General features: G+C 47.1%; 8 protein-coding genes across 8 annotated transcripts; 3 read left to right on the top strand and 5 right to left on the bottom strand.

The window, feature by feature from the left end:
- Nucleotides 1-21: 21 nt before the first annotated feature.
- FOIG_09344 (uncharacterized protein) lies at nt 22-2,635 on the bottom strand. The gene is made up of 6 exons (XM_031209590.1): nt 2,493-2,635; nt 2,255-2,407; nt 1,586-2,189; nt 1,443-1,538; nt 1,230-1,393; nt 22-1,181 (listed from the first exon to the last, which is right to left on the bottom strand). The coding sequence occupies exons 1-6, from the start codon at nt 2,528-2,530 to the stop codon at nt 83-85; spliced, it is 2,154 nt and encodes a 717-aa protein (XP_031060677.1). The 5' UTR covers nt 2,531-2,635; the 3' UTR covers nt 22-82.
- Nucleotides 2,636-2,990: 355 nt separating this feature from the next.
- Nucleotides 2,991-4,288, top strand: FOIG_09343 (uncharacterized protein). The gene has a single exon (XM_031209589.1). The coding sequence runs from the start codon at nt 3,338-3,340 to the stop codon at nt 4,235-4,237; it is 900 nt and encodes a 299-aa protein (XP_031060676.1). The 5' UTR covers nt 2,991-3,337; the 3' UTR covers nt 4,238-4,288.
- Nucleotides 4,289-6,001: 1,713 nt separating this feature from the next.
- Nucleotides 6,002-7,653, top strand: FOIG_09342 (uncharacterized protein). Its single transcript, XM_031209588.1, has 2 exons — nt 6,002-6,475; nt 6,529-7,653. The coding sequence occupies exons 1-2, from the start codon at nt 6,138-6,140 to the stop codon at nt 7,571-7,573; spliced, it is 1,383 nt and encodes a 460-aa protein (XP_031060675.1). The 5' UTR covers nt 6,002-6,137; the 3' UTR covers nt 7,574-7,653.
- A 97-nt stretch (nt 7,654-7,750) lies between these two features.
- On the top strand, nt 7,751-8,472 carry FOIG_09341 (uncharacterized protein). The gene has a single exon (XM_031209587.1). The coding sequence runs from the start codon at nt 7,913-7,915 to the stop codon at nt 8,339-8,341; it is 429 nt and encodes a 142-aa protein (XP_031060674.1). The 5' UTR covers nt 7,751-7,912; the 3' UTR covers nt 8,342-8,472.
- Nucleotides 8,257-9,419, bottom strand: FOIG_09340 (uncharacterized protein). Its single transcript, XM_031209586.1, has one exon. It carries the CDS (start codon nt 9,411-9,413, stop codon nt 8,454-8,456), a length of 960 nt encoding a protein of 319 aa, XP_031060673.1. The 5' UTR covers nt 9,414-9,419; the 3' UTR covers nt 8,257-8,453.
- A 257-nt stretch (nt 9,420-9,676) lies between these two features.
- FOIG_09339 (uncharacterized protein) lies at nt 9,677-11,077 on the bottom strand (the record flags this gene model as incomplete). The annotated part of the gene is made up of 1 exon (XM_031209585.1): nt 9,677-11,077. The coding sequence occupies one exon, from the start codon at nt 11,075-11,077 to the stop codon at nt 9,677-9,679; it is 1,401 nt and encodes a 466-aa protein (XP_031060672.1).
- Nucleotides 11,078-11,335: 258 nt separating this feature from the next.
- Nucleotides 11,336-11,782, bottom strand: FOIG_09338 (uncharacterized protein; the record flags this gene model as incomplete). The annotated part of the gene is made up of 1 exon (XM_031209584.1): nt 11,336-11,782. The coding sequence occupies one exon, from the start codon at nt 11,780-11,782 to the stop codon at nt 11,336-11,338; it is 447 nt and encodes a 148-aa protein (XP_031060671.1).
- A 292-nt stretch (nt 11,783-12,074) lies between these two features.
- Nucleotides 12,075-14,166, bottom strand: FOIG_09337 (uncharacterized protein). Its single transcript, XM_031209583.1, has 2 exons — nt 12,426-14,166; nt 12,075-12,377 (listed from the first exon to the last, which is right to left on the bottom strand). Exons 1-2 carry the CDS (start codon nt 13,901-13,903, stop codon nt 12,260-12,262), a joined length of 1,596 nt encoding a protein of 531 aa, XP_031060670.1. The 5' UTR covers nt 13,904-14,166; the 3' UTR covers nt 12,075-12,259.
- Nucleotides 14,167-14,361: the final 195 nt, after the last annotated feature.

Genomic DNA, 14,361 nt, shown 5'->3' with positions numbered 1-14,361 from the left:
AGCAGCACAACCTAGAGCAAGCTCCAAAGTCAAGATAAATCTATTGAATTCTACTTCCAAAATGCAAGGGTATCAATAATCTCTAGCGTCCAGCGCTAAGAGAATTCAAAATCGGCGCAACTTCATCACTCATCTCCCATCTCCGTCTCCCCAACGGCAAAAGCGCGTTAAACCTCGCCATCCAGCCCTCTGAAACACATCTACACAGCGGAATGTTATTCATCCCCGCAGTACCCTCTGCCTGAATCCACGTCTCCAATCTTGCAGTGTTCTGTAAATCCAACGGATCATCACCGATATTGATATGGTTTATCGTTGGGACGCAGGAACATGCTGCTTCGGAGAACATGAGCCATGCCCATACTACCAATGCGCTCATCGAAATGGCGAGATAGGACGTTGGATCGATGCTTTGGGTTTGGGGCTCGTTTGCTTGGAGATCTGATTCACATTGACGAAGAACTGCCAGGGCGTGGAGGAGAGCTCTTCGGCTTTCGGATGTTTTGGCCCAGATGTTGAGCTGGGTGTGGAGTTTCTGCAATCTCGGACGAACACCAGCTTCATGGTCCGGAGATACGGTGGAGGCCATGGCTACTGAGTTGATCATCCGGGGATCAGCGTAAAGCTGAAGACCTTGTAGATGATACGTCATCAAACACTCTGAAATCAAGCACTTGATATTTGATATCGCCAAAGCTTTGGCCCTCACTGGGTCCTCATCATAATCACCGATGTAAGCAGTAAAAGGAAACTCTCCAACTTCAGCAGCGTGGAAACACTGGTGTTTTAGTCTTTCAATATCAGCTTTCCACGCCTCGAGCTGCCACGCGAGCGACGAAGTGCAATTCTGCGTTGATCGGCCCGCTTCTGTACTCCGACGAACAATTTGAGTTTGATTCCAAATTGCAGGTAGTAAGCCACACAGGGCGAGGTGAATATCTTCGAAGAGGAGAAGAGGTTTTGCTGGGGTGTTAGGGTTGGCGATGACTTCTGAGAGTTTGAAATTTGAGCGGTCTGTTGGTTCAAGGGTGATGCGTTTAAAAAAGATGTTTAGGCCGTAGGCGTTCCATAGGGAGTAAGTTGCTGGCATTGTGAGATCGATTTCTTCTCGGAATAATGTTGGGGCTTGAAAGCGGGCTATTGAGAGGTAGGTGTCGATTTTGAAGAGAGAAACAATGAGTCTACATATATCAGTATCGCATCAATGGAGGAGGAGACAAGAAACTTACCGCTTCCATCGATCTCGCATAGTCATGAGCCATGGGACAAAGGTTCCCGGATAGTGAACGCGTTGCTGCTCGGCTGCGTTGTCGCTGTTGAAAAACTCTGCTTCTCTAAGAGCTACAACGAAGGTGCCTCGTAATAAAGATGCTTTAGAGACTAATTTCTCGTTCTAAAATTGAGGTCAGCAGGTACACAGTGACGGTGTGAAGGTTACCTACACCATGATAAAAAGCAAAAATGATGTTCATGAGGATGGCTTGATATGTTTCAAAAGGCCATGGTTCATCATATTCGTGTCGAGATCTGGGGTTCGCCTAAAGCCTTGTTAATCTGGGAACATCTTTCAGGCTAAATGACTTACGATCCAATCAGAGAACGCGCTCATCAACGACTCGTGCAGTTGTAGAACTACATCCTCAAACTCATCGGGATTTCTTAGCCAGCAGCTTATCATAGCTATTGACACAGATACTAGTAGAGAAGTATCCATAGTGACATAAGAAGGTCCATGGAGAATAGGCCATGTATCATGAAACCTCCCAAAGTACTCTTTTGAATTTCCTTCGATCCAGTTTTTGTCAAGTGCAGGTAGTGGTGTATCCTCACCAATCGGAATCTCTCCAGTTCGAACATGATTAGCGATTCGTTTGAAACCCGCTTTGATTTCGTCATTCGGTGAGATTTGCGGTGTTCCTGGTGTGAGATTCTGTATGAGGGACGGTGAAGTAAAACCATTGGCTACCGCTCTAGGATCTGCAGTATCCTCGCTTGGACTCTTACTCCCGCTGCTACTCTTGGACGCATGTTTATAAGTGCAGTTAATTCCCCTCTTGACACATAGAGTACACCTTGTACCGCCGTCACACTTTGTCTTGTTCGCATGACACGCATCGCAAGCTCTTCCTCTTCTTGGATCAGGAGCCGTAGGCATGTCATGCCGTGTCAGGTGACGCCGCAACAAGTCACTATAAAAGCAAATTAACACTGTAACTGAGAGAATACGGGGGAAGAATACGAGACATGTACTAACTTGCGTGTGAAGGATCGTTGACAAATCGGGCAAACGAAATTGCGCTCTCCATGGGTCGCTTGATGGCGTCTCAGGTGTTCCTTTCTGATAAAGCTCTTCCCACAGTGGCATGTATGTCGACTGGGCGTTGGTTCAGCACTATCAGCGGAGGATCTGATACATCATTTCACTACTGTTAGTCATGGTACAACAGAGAAAATCCACTCGGTGATCCCACCTGTGGCTGGCCGTTACATACCTTCTATCACGATCACGATCACTGTGGGATATCTCCATGGTGGATTATGATTGCTTTGATTTGATATGAGGGTATCGAACCGAGTGGGATTGCAAGCAAAAACTCGGTGTATTATTTATCGAATAGTTTGACTGGAAAAAAACTGAAGCCGATGCACTGTTACGTATGCCTTGCATTGGGGGCCATCCCTTGAAGGCTGACTTGGTAATCGTGAGTGGGATTGCCGATGGTGAAGTGGGATATCTCAGCTCGGCCTCCGCGGATGGGATAGAAAATCGGGGTAAACCGATCAGATTTGACCAGTCAGAGTGTTACATGCACAATTAAGGTTTTAATGGGACCCGCGGATAGATCCATTATCCCACTCGGCTCATCTCATCCCACTTCAGTCTATCCCACCTCCAATTAAATTATCCCATCCAGCTGAAAGCCACAAGCACAGCCATCTGTGGCGGTCGAGAATGAAGAAGAAGAGCACTGTAAGTTGGGGGCCAAGATCAAAGTGCCGTAGACATATTCCGGGGGGATCCTTTGCTCATGTAATGGGGTGGGATGTAACTTTTTTGGGTTGACAGCCTTATGATCGCCAATCTTCCGAATCTTCTATGTTAACTAAGCGGAGCTTCGATGGCGTCTATAGTACGACTAATGGTATGATTAAGCATTGCAACTGTGTAAATGACGCCAAACATGTCGACAATTGTTGATTTCAGGAACATATATAGATAGATCCATTCTCCTTCAATTGCCATCCATTCCATCCATCAATCATCCACTCAAACAATAATCACCTTCACTACTTCAATAACTTCAATCAACCAATTACATATTACACTCACATAACAATGTCTGCCTACAAAAACATCGCTGTCGCTGGTGCCGCCGGTGATCTTGGCTCCGCAGTCTTCAAGGCTCTCATCGACTCCAACAAATTCAACCTCACAGTCCTAACCCGCGCCGGATCAACCTCCAAATTCCCCTCCGGCATCAAAGTAATCCAAGTCGACTACGAGTCCATCGATTCTCTCACCTCCGCTCTCCAAGGCCAAGATGCCGTCGTCTCAACCCTCGGCAGTCTCGCCATTCCCAGCCAATCACTCCTCATCGACGCCGCAGTAGCCGCTGGTGTCAAGCGCTTCCTCCCTTCTGAGTTTGGCTCAAACCTTGCCATCCCCAGCGTTCGCAAGCTTCCTGTCTTCAAGACAAAGGTTGATATCGAGGATAAGCTTACTGCTCTTGCGAATGAGGGCAAGATTAGCTATACTTTTGTTTACAACTCTGCTTTCCTCGACTGGGGCTTGAACCATGGCTTGTTCCTTGATTTCAAGAAGGCCGAGGCTACACTCTGGGATGGAGGTAACACTGAGTTCAGCACAACTACTCTTGCTAGTGTTGGTCAAGCTGTTGTTGGTGTTCTGACACATCCTGCGGAGACAAAGGATCGCGTTGTTTATATCCAGGATACCGTCGTCTCTCAGAAGAAGCTCCTCGATATTGCCAAGGAGCTCAACCCCAACAAGCAGTGGACTGTCAAGGAGGCTAAGATCGACGACGCGACTGCTGCTTCTGATGCCAATATCGCAAAGGGTATCTTTGACTGGCCTACTCTTGCTGCCTACCTTTACAGGGCTATCTTTGACCCCTCTAGTGTTCCCAAGTTCCCCAAGCTTGATAATGAGTTGCTTGGAGTCAAGGGTGTTACCGACGAGCAGGTCAAGGAACTTGTCAAGCCTTTTGTTCAGTAGAGATATATAAAATATTGATAGATAGTTACAATACCAATTATTTCATATTCACTTTTTGTTCGACTGAAGCCTCTCTCTTCACTATCATACTGATACTTACAAGTTCGATATTAAAATGATTTACATCTACTTCATAGAATTCTGATCTGAATTATTATATCCTCAACTGAATCCACTAATTAATGTTCTTCAAAACTCTAAGGGCTCTTTGATATTCCGGACATTAGTTTCGGCGGTATAGAACACAATAGTGTGCAAGAAATTATCCCAGATCGCATTTGGTGGATGAAAAGTGTATCACTGTCTGAGTACAGAGGGTGTTCTAGCAGGTGGCGTTCTCAAGTAATTGACTGCTCGTATAGTTTAATAAATATTAAATGTTCTGGTAAATAAATCTCTTGAATAATTCTTTATGTGCTTTTGAATCAGTCCTCTAGCACCGTGACAGTACCTTCGAATAAGAGCTGAGGAGTGAGTGTTATTGTTCTTTTAGATTATGTAGGTAGGCATACATAGAGTCAGGAGTTTTCATACTCGTGAAATCTAGCTTGAGTTACTTAAAATAGTATCGCATCTTCTTGTAATGTTCTCTGATTCTTATATCTACTTGGCCATATATATTTCATATCAACTCTGGTCAACCTTCCTCACTAGAGTTCCCATGCTGTATCAGTAGTTTGGGCTATCTTCATATGTCCTCCTATAAAGTTGCAATTTGGCATTGTTCCTTTATATAGCGACCATTCCTCTCGGTATTTAATTCATTATAGAGGTCTTGTCTCAAATTATGCCTTCCGTTATCGCGATAGTGATGTATCTCGACGACTTCTTCGGCCTCTCCAGAAGTCAAAATCCAAACGCCACAGATTATATAGCCAAAGAATAATTCAAACAGCAGTTTTATTTATATTAGCACTTTAACATTCATTGCTGTTATCGTCTGCCATCGCGGGGTATCCAAAATCAGAAGTTGCGAGATAGGCGAACCTTGGATTGCGTGATTCTGATAGGGGTTGCACCATCGACAAGCCAGTTACCTGGAACCTTTTTATAACCGAGCGTAACCCACGAGGCGATCTGTATGGAGTATTCCCCGCAGACTTTGAGTGCTAAACACGGATTCTTGCCGGTATCTCGGCAATGTTGAGTTTCGGTCATGGATGCATGGTTTGATGATCGCTAGAAGACAGTGCCTAAAGAACACGGGAAAGGAAGCAAACAGTTACCACTCTAAGAATTTGGACCGCTACACTGTGATTTTTTGAAATGGATAATAAGTATTATAACCTTCTGATGAATGTGTCTGGGGCTTGGCCATCTTGCATCGTCTCCCGTCTGTCATACACGGAACCGGGATACACCCGATCACGCCCAGAACAATCTAATCAGTAATCCTTCGTTACCTCGAATCACCATCTCGGGTCCTCTTTAATCATCAAATCTCCCATATCATTCACTGTCGTGCTAATTCCGCACGTAACATCCCTGGAGTTGAGTGATTGATAGTCCAAATAACACCATCGCCCCGTGTGGGGATCTCACCCCGACACCGGTCTCTCCCAAGATGTTTCTTTGAGAAAAATCTCGTCACGTCATTGGAAGAATTGCGGGCATGGGATAACATATCAAAGCGTGATTCGACGAAAAGTACATGACGCCATGCGCTATGCTCTTCGGGAGTCTGTTAGGTTACTTGCATCCGTTGAAAAGGATCGGATTGCCTTTTTTGTCGAATGGATGGTAGATTATTGAAAAGGTCGTTACCCCTCGTAAACTTTGGATTTATAATTTTCTTTGCGAAGAAGTACTGTTATCTTAATAAAGGCGTGTTGGCTTGTTGGACTTGGGCCGCCAAATCAGTCTGATATTACATTCAGATATACGGATAAATATCAGCACTATGAGCGCATACCTCTCCCTTTCGGCCGAACCGGCTTTCGGAGCGCGGATACCACTCTCATTTGTCACAGATTCATCGCAAGAACATCCCGTGTCTCAGACACCATCAGACTCTCAGCCTCGATATACACCACCTACGGATTTAACATCACAAGATCAAGCAAGCGACTCTGAGACTCAACACCCTATTCCAGCTTCTCAGACAGTTTTGTTATTACATGGTTTGCGGCAACCATACCAAATCACCGACGGTCACCCCGTCCCCAGCACAAAACACGACCATGAGCTACTAGTTCGCACTGATACTATTGGACTGAATCCCATCGACTGGAAGTCACCGTTAGTTCGATCCACGTGAATGATATAAGTACAGCTACTGACAGAATTCACAGTGACTACGGCTTTGCGATCCCCGAGTTACCATACATCTCCGGCCGCGAAGCATCAGGCACCGTCGTCCTCGCCCCCCAAACCCCTTCAAGAATCAGATCCGGCGACAAAGTAATCGTCATATCAACAGACTACCGGGATCTCCGCAAAGCAACATACCAACAATATGTCGTCGCCTCAGACTTCAACGTGGTGAGAATTCCAAAGGAAATCACAATCAAGCAAGGCGCTACACTTGGAGTCGCATATGTTGCTGCAGCTCTGTCGCTAGGCATTTGTCTCGGCGTTGATTTTACGTCTGTTCAGGATGGTCCCAATATCCTTAACCTCGTGAGGGAAGTGCCAGAGGAGGTGCTCCCTGAAGATATTAGGGGAGAGTGCTTGAATAGTATCTTGCCGAATGAGGGTGCTAAAGCTGGGGATTGGATCGCTATCTGGGGTGGGTCTTCAACCTCAGCTGTTCTCGCCGTTCAACTGGCTCGTCTGGTTGGATTGAAGGTTGCTTTGGTTGTTGACAACGCAAAGCATGGAGTTCGAATTTCCGAGAATCCTGTTCTTCGACCGGATCTGCTGGTTGACAGCCATGATCCCGAGCGAGCGGTTGCTGTTCTTCGCGCCAACACGAAAGGAAAACTTCGCTTTGGTATCGACACAAGAGGTAAAGATACAGCCGAGGTTTTACTCCGCGCTCTTGGCCCTGAAGAACTACATCGAAGCGCGGCGAATGTCACTTCACCACCTAGCACTCCGCCCGCTGAGCCTATAGTCCCCGCTCATCTGGTCGGTATGAGTGGACTTCCCAAAACGGGCCAGTCAGCGGGCGTCATCTTCCATACTATTCCGTTCAAGCTGTATCACGAAGTACCGGAGGTTGGTGAAGTGCTATCGAGATGGTTGGAGAGATTATTGTCAAGCCGTGCGCTTGTGCCACCGAGAATTATCGACGTTGAGGATGGTCTGCATAACGTGAACAGGGGGCTGGATAGAATGAGGAAGGGGGAGATTAGTGGAGGGAAACTGGTGGTTGATTTGAAGACGAGCCAATAGACATATTTCAGCGGTAGACCAAAATTCAAGAAGAGAAGAGTTATCAGTATTTACAGCCAAGACTGTCGTTGCTTGCCTAAAACTTGGCGTAATGCTGACTCCGCTATTGGCTGCGTATTCCGTATAAGACTGGACTACTCCACGGCAGGACATGGATTTGGCTCCCAAGCATCAAAGGGTACAGCTAGATATCCTCTAGAATTATTTGATTGAGCTAGAATATTCTCTTCGACTACATCAAACCTTTTATCCTCCTTCTGCTTTCCATTTTCACAGCTCTCTAACCAGGATCAAGCTAAATCTATATCCTTTTTCATAACCTCTCATATCAGTCTCATAATGTCTTCAAACAAATCATCACAAGCTCTTCGAACAGAAGTTTCCAAACTAGCCAGACTATCCAATATTCAAGGTGGTCTGCCGCCTCTTATGAGAGGCCTACCAGTTCTAGCGATCATGGCTGGAGAGGCTATCGCAAAGACGACCAACACCACAAACATGATTGAGGAGCGAATGCTTGGAGCGGACGAAGTATTCATACTGCAAAGTCCACAAGGATCAACGAGAAGTACAGCTATGAATGATAGTGGTCGGCCAGGCGTAAACTTGATGTGCCAAACATGCGGGCAGAAGACGGGCAAGATCCAGAAGGAAGCAATGTTTGATATTTCAAGGGCCCATAACTCTTTGAAAGGGTATCATCAAATATCTAGGAATGTTGGTTCTGCTCTGATGCCTGAACGAGATATGGAAACCATGCGGAGATGAAATCTTCAGCTATTCTATTGTACAAAATCTAGTTATTCCACTCTATCACCTCAATCCCAACTCCCAATCTTATTTCTTTCTAAACCAACACCTCCGGTCTCTAGGCAGACCCTTATTCGACCAATTTCCGCAACGCTGGTTCAAAGTGCTTATACATAGTATAGTGAGTCTCATCCTCAAACTCATGCAATTCACATCCTCGTATCCGCTCCGCCATATACCGAACCATCTGGATAGGTGCATTCGCGTCCTTCTTCCCATGCCATATTTGAATATTGTCATACTGGACCTTCTCAAGATCAAACCCCCAGTTCTTAGACGTGAGGAGGTTCATCTCGTGTACGGCACCGTCAGCTCCTTGGCGGAACGGCTCGTCGAGAACCATCTCTACCAACTCTTCTAAGCTCAGAGACTTTGGTTTTGGAGCCTCACTCTCTGCTTCTTCCTTTTTGTGTTGAGCTTCGAGCCATTTGCTGAGTCTTCTGGAAACAGGACCGGATAGAACAATCCATCTCAGTGATAGGTACAGCATGTATAGTGCTGCACGGAGAGTCGATGGGGAATATTCCGCCCAGACTTTAAAGACTCGACGGTAATATTCAACGTGCTTTGTACCAGCCGCCCAATGCGGTGCAGTGGCAAAGAGCCCAACACTTGTAATTGCACGCTTTGGCAAGGCATAAGCGCAAGCTAGAGCAAAAGGACCGCCACCCGAGAGACCCAAGACAGAGAACTTGGAGATTTGATGTGTTTGAGCAAACTCCATCACATCAGTTGGCCACTCCAAGATTTGATAGCCAGGTTTAAATGTCGACAGTCCAAAGCCGGGTCTGTCTATAGCTATGAGACGAACACCACAGCGTTGAGCAATTTCATGAATCGGCTGAGCTTCGAGTCTCGAAGAAGGATATCCATGGAAGTAAAAAACGGGCTTTCCATCTTGTTTTCCGAATTCGGCGAAGCCTAGTGTTCGACCATCTGATAGGTGAAAGGTCTGGTGGGTTTGGGAGGATGTAGTGAGTAGGCGCCGGGTTGACGACGTTGAACGGTTTCGAACCGCTTGAACTGACATTTTAAGCTTTGGATCAATAAAATAATGAGGGATTGAGTCGGGAAGTCTTGTGGTTATGAGATCTCAGGTTCATGTTATATAGCGGGTCAAGGCTTACACGCGGGATACGCGATACGAGAATACGGAATACGAGGCCAATCAAAAGTCACAATCATTCGACTGGGGCAGCACCAAGAACTCATCAGGCTTCAGCATTACAAGCATGAATAGCCTCTAATTACGAATTGCCATTAAACTACAAGACTAAACTCGATATATGCCAATTAAACAGCCTTAAAGTAAGGCGACCAAAACACGCCATCAGCATCCCAAGTCTTCTTCACATCCCTCAAAACCTCCAACCTCTCCGTATCATACATTTCACTCAAGTCCTTCCCAGGCCTCAAATTATTCGGAAAACTTCTCGGCACCATCCCCTCATCACTCTTTCTAAAACCCGCAACTACATCATCCAGAATTGGCCCAAACGCTTCTCTTGTCTTGTCCTCTTTGGCCACCATCACCATAAACGCATTGATGTTTCTATCCCTGCCCTCTACGAACTTCTCATTCTTGATCGCTGAAGTCTTGTCGATGTTGTATGCTGAGATTATGAGACTTGATTGTTGAGCATCAGGATAGTCCTCCGTTGCGATGCGCCATTTCTCGAAGCCAGCTTTTATGGCTTCGGCTGTGGTTTTGTGAAGCCGACAGGATGCTATGGTTTTGTGGCCGTGGTGAGAGTTGTAGATGTTCATCTTGGCATTGACATTCTCAAATGGCAATAGCTCTGTGTTTGCCACGACGGTTTTGCTGACGACGTCGTCCTGGAAAAGCAAGGTCGTTGCTTTCTCAGCCTGCTCAGCAGGACCAAAATACTGGTACCCCAGAATGATGATTGGAGATCCAGCTGCTGGAGTACCAGGAGGACTTCGTGCAAACGCCAAGCTCATGTATCCTTCGGCTGGAGGGTGGCTCAGATCCAGAAAGGCATTGATAGCGATATCTAGTGCTGGAGCAGGAAAGATGAGCGACCTTGTCCATATTTTGTTGTCCTCCATGTTGAGACTCGAAAGTGGGAATGCGGAAACAGTCAGCTCCGTGACGACACCGAGTCCATGACCCGCGCCGCAGAGGACGTTGAAGAGAGATTGTTCCTTGTCCTTTGACGAAGAATCGACTTCTACAATGTCGCCTGAAGCAGTGATAAGTCGGAACGAAACCATGTTGTCGACCATCCATCCATGAAGGCCAATCTGAGCACTGTTCCCACCTCCAAGCATACTTCCCACAAAGCCAACGGCATCAGAGTTGGGAATGGGAGTGTAGTAGCCCTCGTCTGCCAAGGTCTTCAGTACCTCTCCGACGATGACGCCACCACCAACCTTCACAGTTCCTTCATCCTTGTTCAGTGCAATCTTCTTGAAGAGCTTCATGTCGAGGTACAGGGATGCTGGGTCCACGCTGACAAACGTTCCATGGCCTCCGCCAGCAGCAACGATGATAAGCTTGTTCTCATTCGCGACACGAATGGCATCTTTTACATCTTCTTCGGTCTTTGGGGTAACTATAAGAGCAGGGCGTTGAATGTGTGTGTCGGACCAACGAGGAAGTTGTGGTGTATCGTTGTCAGGGACGACATATTCGCATTGAAGCGATTCAATGCCCTTGATTTGAGCAGACATATTTACAAAGACAATTGGAGACAATAAGATGGATTATTATTTACTGATTTATTGGACGGAGTCCCGTTCTTATAGTCTGTCCTTCAAGTTGACGGATCTAGTGCTTACCGTTCCATAGATATCTGACATGGCTCACTTCCGAGATACCCGACTTCTAAGCCGTAGTAATATCACGATATCACATCAGCGATGTTATCCCAAGCGCTAAGTAACTCCCATCTCCATTCCTCCAGGTCAGATCAAGTCGCGCCAGCACGACTAAACATCCATCCTAACCCACGAATCCGCCAGGCCCCTACACTTAACACACCACACATTCCTCACTTTGAGCATATCCACAAATCCCCCCTGATCATCCTTAACGGTGTATGGCACATCCATCACAAGCTCACAGTCCACACAAATAACCTGATACACGTTCTTCCCATGTGCATTACAGGGAACACACCACCCCGGGCCGAGGTGGTGAGTAGTTTCGTTACATTTTTCGTTTTCGCAGTAGGAGAGAAAAGTATCTCTTCCCCTTTCGCGCTTGTCGGCGGCTTGTTCTGTGTATATGTCTTTGAGGCAGCGGAGACACATTGTCTTCGAGCCGGTGAATGAGGCGTGGCAGCGGGGACAGGTGCGGGATGGGGGGTTGAAGGCTGGTGCGAGATAGCCACGGAGGAAGGATTGGCGGATGAAGGATGCGTTCTCGTCAGTCATTGTTGTGGCGGTGGGTGATTGAGGAGTATTACCTTGTTGACACATTTTGGCTTTGTAAGTGCTGTAAGCTTGAAACTGTTGTAAATATTGGAGCGATGATGTTAAAGTGGTTCGAACTGTTGTTCGCAAGACATTAGAGATGAGGTGATCTTAAATAAAGTGACGGTATCGAGTGTCGACTTGCGTGTTCATCGGTATGGAAATGAACAAGACCTTGTTGTTCGTTCGAGACGCAACATGCTTTGTTCCGAAACAAAGCACCTATGTTCCAATACCAGCGAACAAGTCAGTGAGAGTATGGTAATCACATGGTCACCACTGGAGCAAGTGTTCACAGAGACCAGTCATAACCATCATGTTCAATTTCGAAAGGCATCCCATGTATTCGTCATAGTACCAAATATCTCCGTCGTAAACCATCTCTCGTATTCTCGTCACCACATTACCCTACCCTCCCCAATCATCGCATCCATATGTTCAAAGCGCCGGTCCTTCCCACTGCTCACGACGCAGTCTAACAAGCCAAGATTGTTTATGCGGGAACGAAATCTGCTTCTCACGCGAAAACCCAGTAAACTCTAGGCCCTGCAGAAACCTACTTATTGTCAGCGCTGAACAGCCATGTTCGAAGCAACAAACTCACCTCGCATTGTCCACTCTCGGCTCAAGGCATATACTCATTGTTCGGTAGTCCGATGTCAAGCACCAATGCACCAATCCCGTCAACCAGATTGGAACCCGACCTCTTGCCCACTCTTCTCCGATGAACACGTGAAGACCTCTATCCCAATCCGCCGCATCGCTACCGAGATGCTGACCGAGAATATCTTCTTTGACCCAGTAGATCTCAAAGTATCCAAATGGTACGCCGTCCCATTGTCCAATCACAGGGAAGGAGTTGGCTTGGTTCAATGATTTGGTGAGGAATTGTTCATCATACTCGCCCCAGAAGGCGCTCACTCGAGGCTTCTTCATCCACATCTCCAACAAAGCTATGTCATTCATCGTACTAAGATGAGATTGCTCAGGAGGCTTGGGTCCAACGGGTCCAAGGTAAGGTACAGGATTGGGTGAAATGGAAGCAACTCGGAACGAAAGGTACTGATTAACGCTCGGGACAAATCTTGTGTAGAAGACTTCGCCCATCCTAGGTGGCTTTGGTCTCATCGGGTGACGGATATTATTCGTAAAGATATATTGAAGAGGAGCAGGCGGATAGTAAGTCGGAAGATGAGAGCTCGAAAAGAAAGGTCCAATAGGGAAGCTCGGCGGGTTTGCCATCGATGTGGGAGTTGGTCCACCGGGGAGATCATGATCTATTCGATTCAGAGACGAATGCGGTGAATGGCGCTGGAAGGTCTTGTGGTATGGCGATGGTGGTTCCATAGGTAAAGGTGAGTTCGGGCGACTGCCAATAGGCGATCCAGGAACAGAATCGTAATTCGCACCAGCTTTGTTAGGCTGTAAAGAGAAGAGAAAAAGCCGACCGGGGAGTTGCCAAAACATCCGTCTCGAGACAAACATATTAGACCAATCGTCCCCATTATCATCCAAACTCGTTCCAACAGCACTGCTCTCCGACGTTATAAGTCCCATGCGCTCAAGCTTAGGGATCAAATTCCGACCTCGGAGCACTCCATCGCGCTTGATGTTGATCCTCCATTCACCACGAGGTTTAGCAGCTTGAGGCGTCTTCTCCGCTGCCTGAGCAGGAACTTGCGGCGCAGGTTCGGGCTGGTGGAAGTACCAGTATAGTGTAATCCACAGCATCATGGCAATCTGCCGTGTGGGACTCGCAGCGGGTTTGAACTCGGAGCTCGAAGGGTTCGCGATGGACGAGATGAAGAGGTTATCGCCCTGCAGCGTCGGTTTAGCGAAAGAGTGAATTTGCCTCTTCGCCTTCCCATCCAGCGCAACACCATTCTCTCTATTTTCAACATCCTGCTTCTCAGTATCATCATCAGATCCATCATCGCTCTCCGTGTTCAGCACAACGGTCCACCCCACAGGAAACGCATTATGATGCGTATTCAACTCATGGCTCTTGAAGCCGAGACCTGCAAAGACGGGTGTGACAGTGAAGGTCTGCCCATCGGGCAAGCGAATGACCTGGGGAGCCATAATCGCGCGCTTCTTCCTTTTTCGGGGCTTATCCGTAATCGGGGGGGGGGCTGTAGGTTGCGCTTGCGGGGGATCGGCTGGAGAGGGGAAGTTGACTTATGTTTAACTTGTTTTTAGGTCGGTGCTAAAGCTCCTGGAGAAGAGTTCCAGAAGACTGCCTCTTTCGGGTCACATGCTGACCTTTGAAGAGGCGATCGTGACAAACGCCGAGGCGATGGTTGGATGCTTTGATGGAGGTGGTGGAGAGATGTTATATAGGCGTGGTTGGAGGTGAGGGACAGTAGATATGGGCACTGTACAGCACCTATATGCTACGTCAAACACAGTATCAATACGGAAATGCACTATTTGTTGTACGTCATGATAAGTCCATCTATCATATCATACCCCGCCATGAACTGGAATGCTTGACTCTATCTCGGCGGCTCTAACCCCAGTACGAAATTGTTATCTCGAGG

The sequence above is a fragment of the Fusarium odoratissimum genome (assembly GCF_000260195.1).
Source record: "Fusarium odoratissimum NRRL 54006 unplaced genomic scaffold supercont1.15, whole genome shotgun sequence".
NCBI classification, from domain to species: domain Eukaryota; kingdom Fungi; phylum Ascomycota; class Sordariomycetes; order Hypocreales; family Nectriaceae; genus Fusarium; species Fusarium odoratissimum.
The sequence above is the reverse complement of the archived record's forward strand: the minus strand, read 5'-3'. Positions and strand labels throughout refer to the sequence as shown.

What these genes read in the sequence shown, in the direction of transcription:
- FOIG_09344 (XM_031209590.1), bottom strand. Translation starts at nt 2,530, where the DNA reads ATGGAGATATCCCACAGTGATCGTGATCGTGATAGAAG. An exon ending in GCGCGTTCTCTGATTGGATC is followed by an intron (nt 1,539 to 1,585) that starts GTAAGTCATTTA and finishes ACAAGGCTTTAG; the next exon opens with GCGAACCCCAGATCTCGACA. An exon ending in ATGCGAGATCGATGGAAGCG is followed by an intron (nt 1,182 to 1,229) that starts GTAAGTTTCTTG and finishes TGATATATGTAG; the next exon opens with ACTCATTGTTTCTCTCTTCA.
- FOIG_09343 (XM_031209589.1), top strand. Translation starts at nt 3,338, where the DNA reads ATGTCTGCCTACAAAAACATCGCTGTCGCTGGTGCCGCCGGTGATCTT.
- FOIG_09342 (XM_031209588.1), top strand. Translation starts at nt 6,138, where the DNA reads ATGAGCGCATACCTCTCCCTTTCGGCCGAACCGGCTTTCGGAGCGCGG. An exon ending in CCCATCGACTGGAAGTCACC is followed by an intron (nt 6,476 to 6,528) that starts GTTAGTTCGATC and finishes CAGAATTCACAG; the next exon opens with TGACTACGGCTTTGCGATCC.
- FOIG_09341 (XM_031209587.1), top strand. Translation starts at nt 7,913, where the DNA reads ATGTCTTCAAACAAATCATCACAAGCTCTTCGAACAGAAGTTTCCAAA.
- FOIG_09340 (XM_031209586.1), bottom strand. Translation starts at nt 9,413, where the DNA reads ATGTCAGTTCAAGCGGTTCGAAACCGTTCAACGTCGTCAACCCGGCGC.
- FOIG_09337 (XM_031209583.1), bottom strand. Translation starts at nt 13,903, where the DNA reads ATGGCTCCCCAGGTCATTCGCTTGCCCGATGGGCAGACCTTCACTGTC. An exon ending in CCGAGAGTGGACAATGCGAG is followed by an intron (nt 12,378 to 12,425) that starts GTGAGTTTGTTG and finishes GACAATAAGTAG; the next exon opens with GTTTCTGCAGGGCCTAGAGT.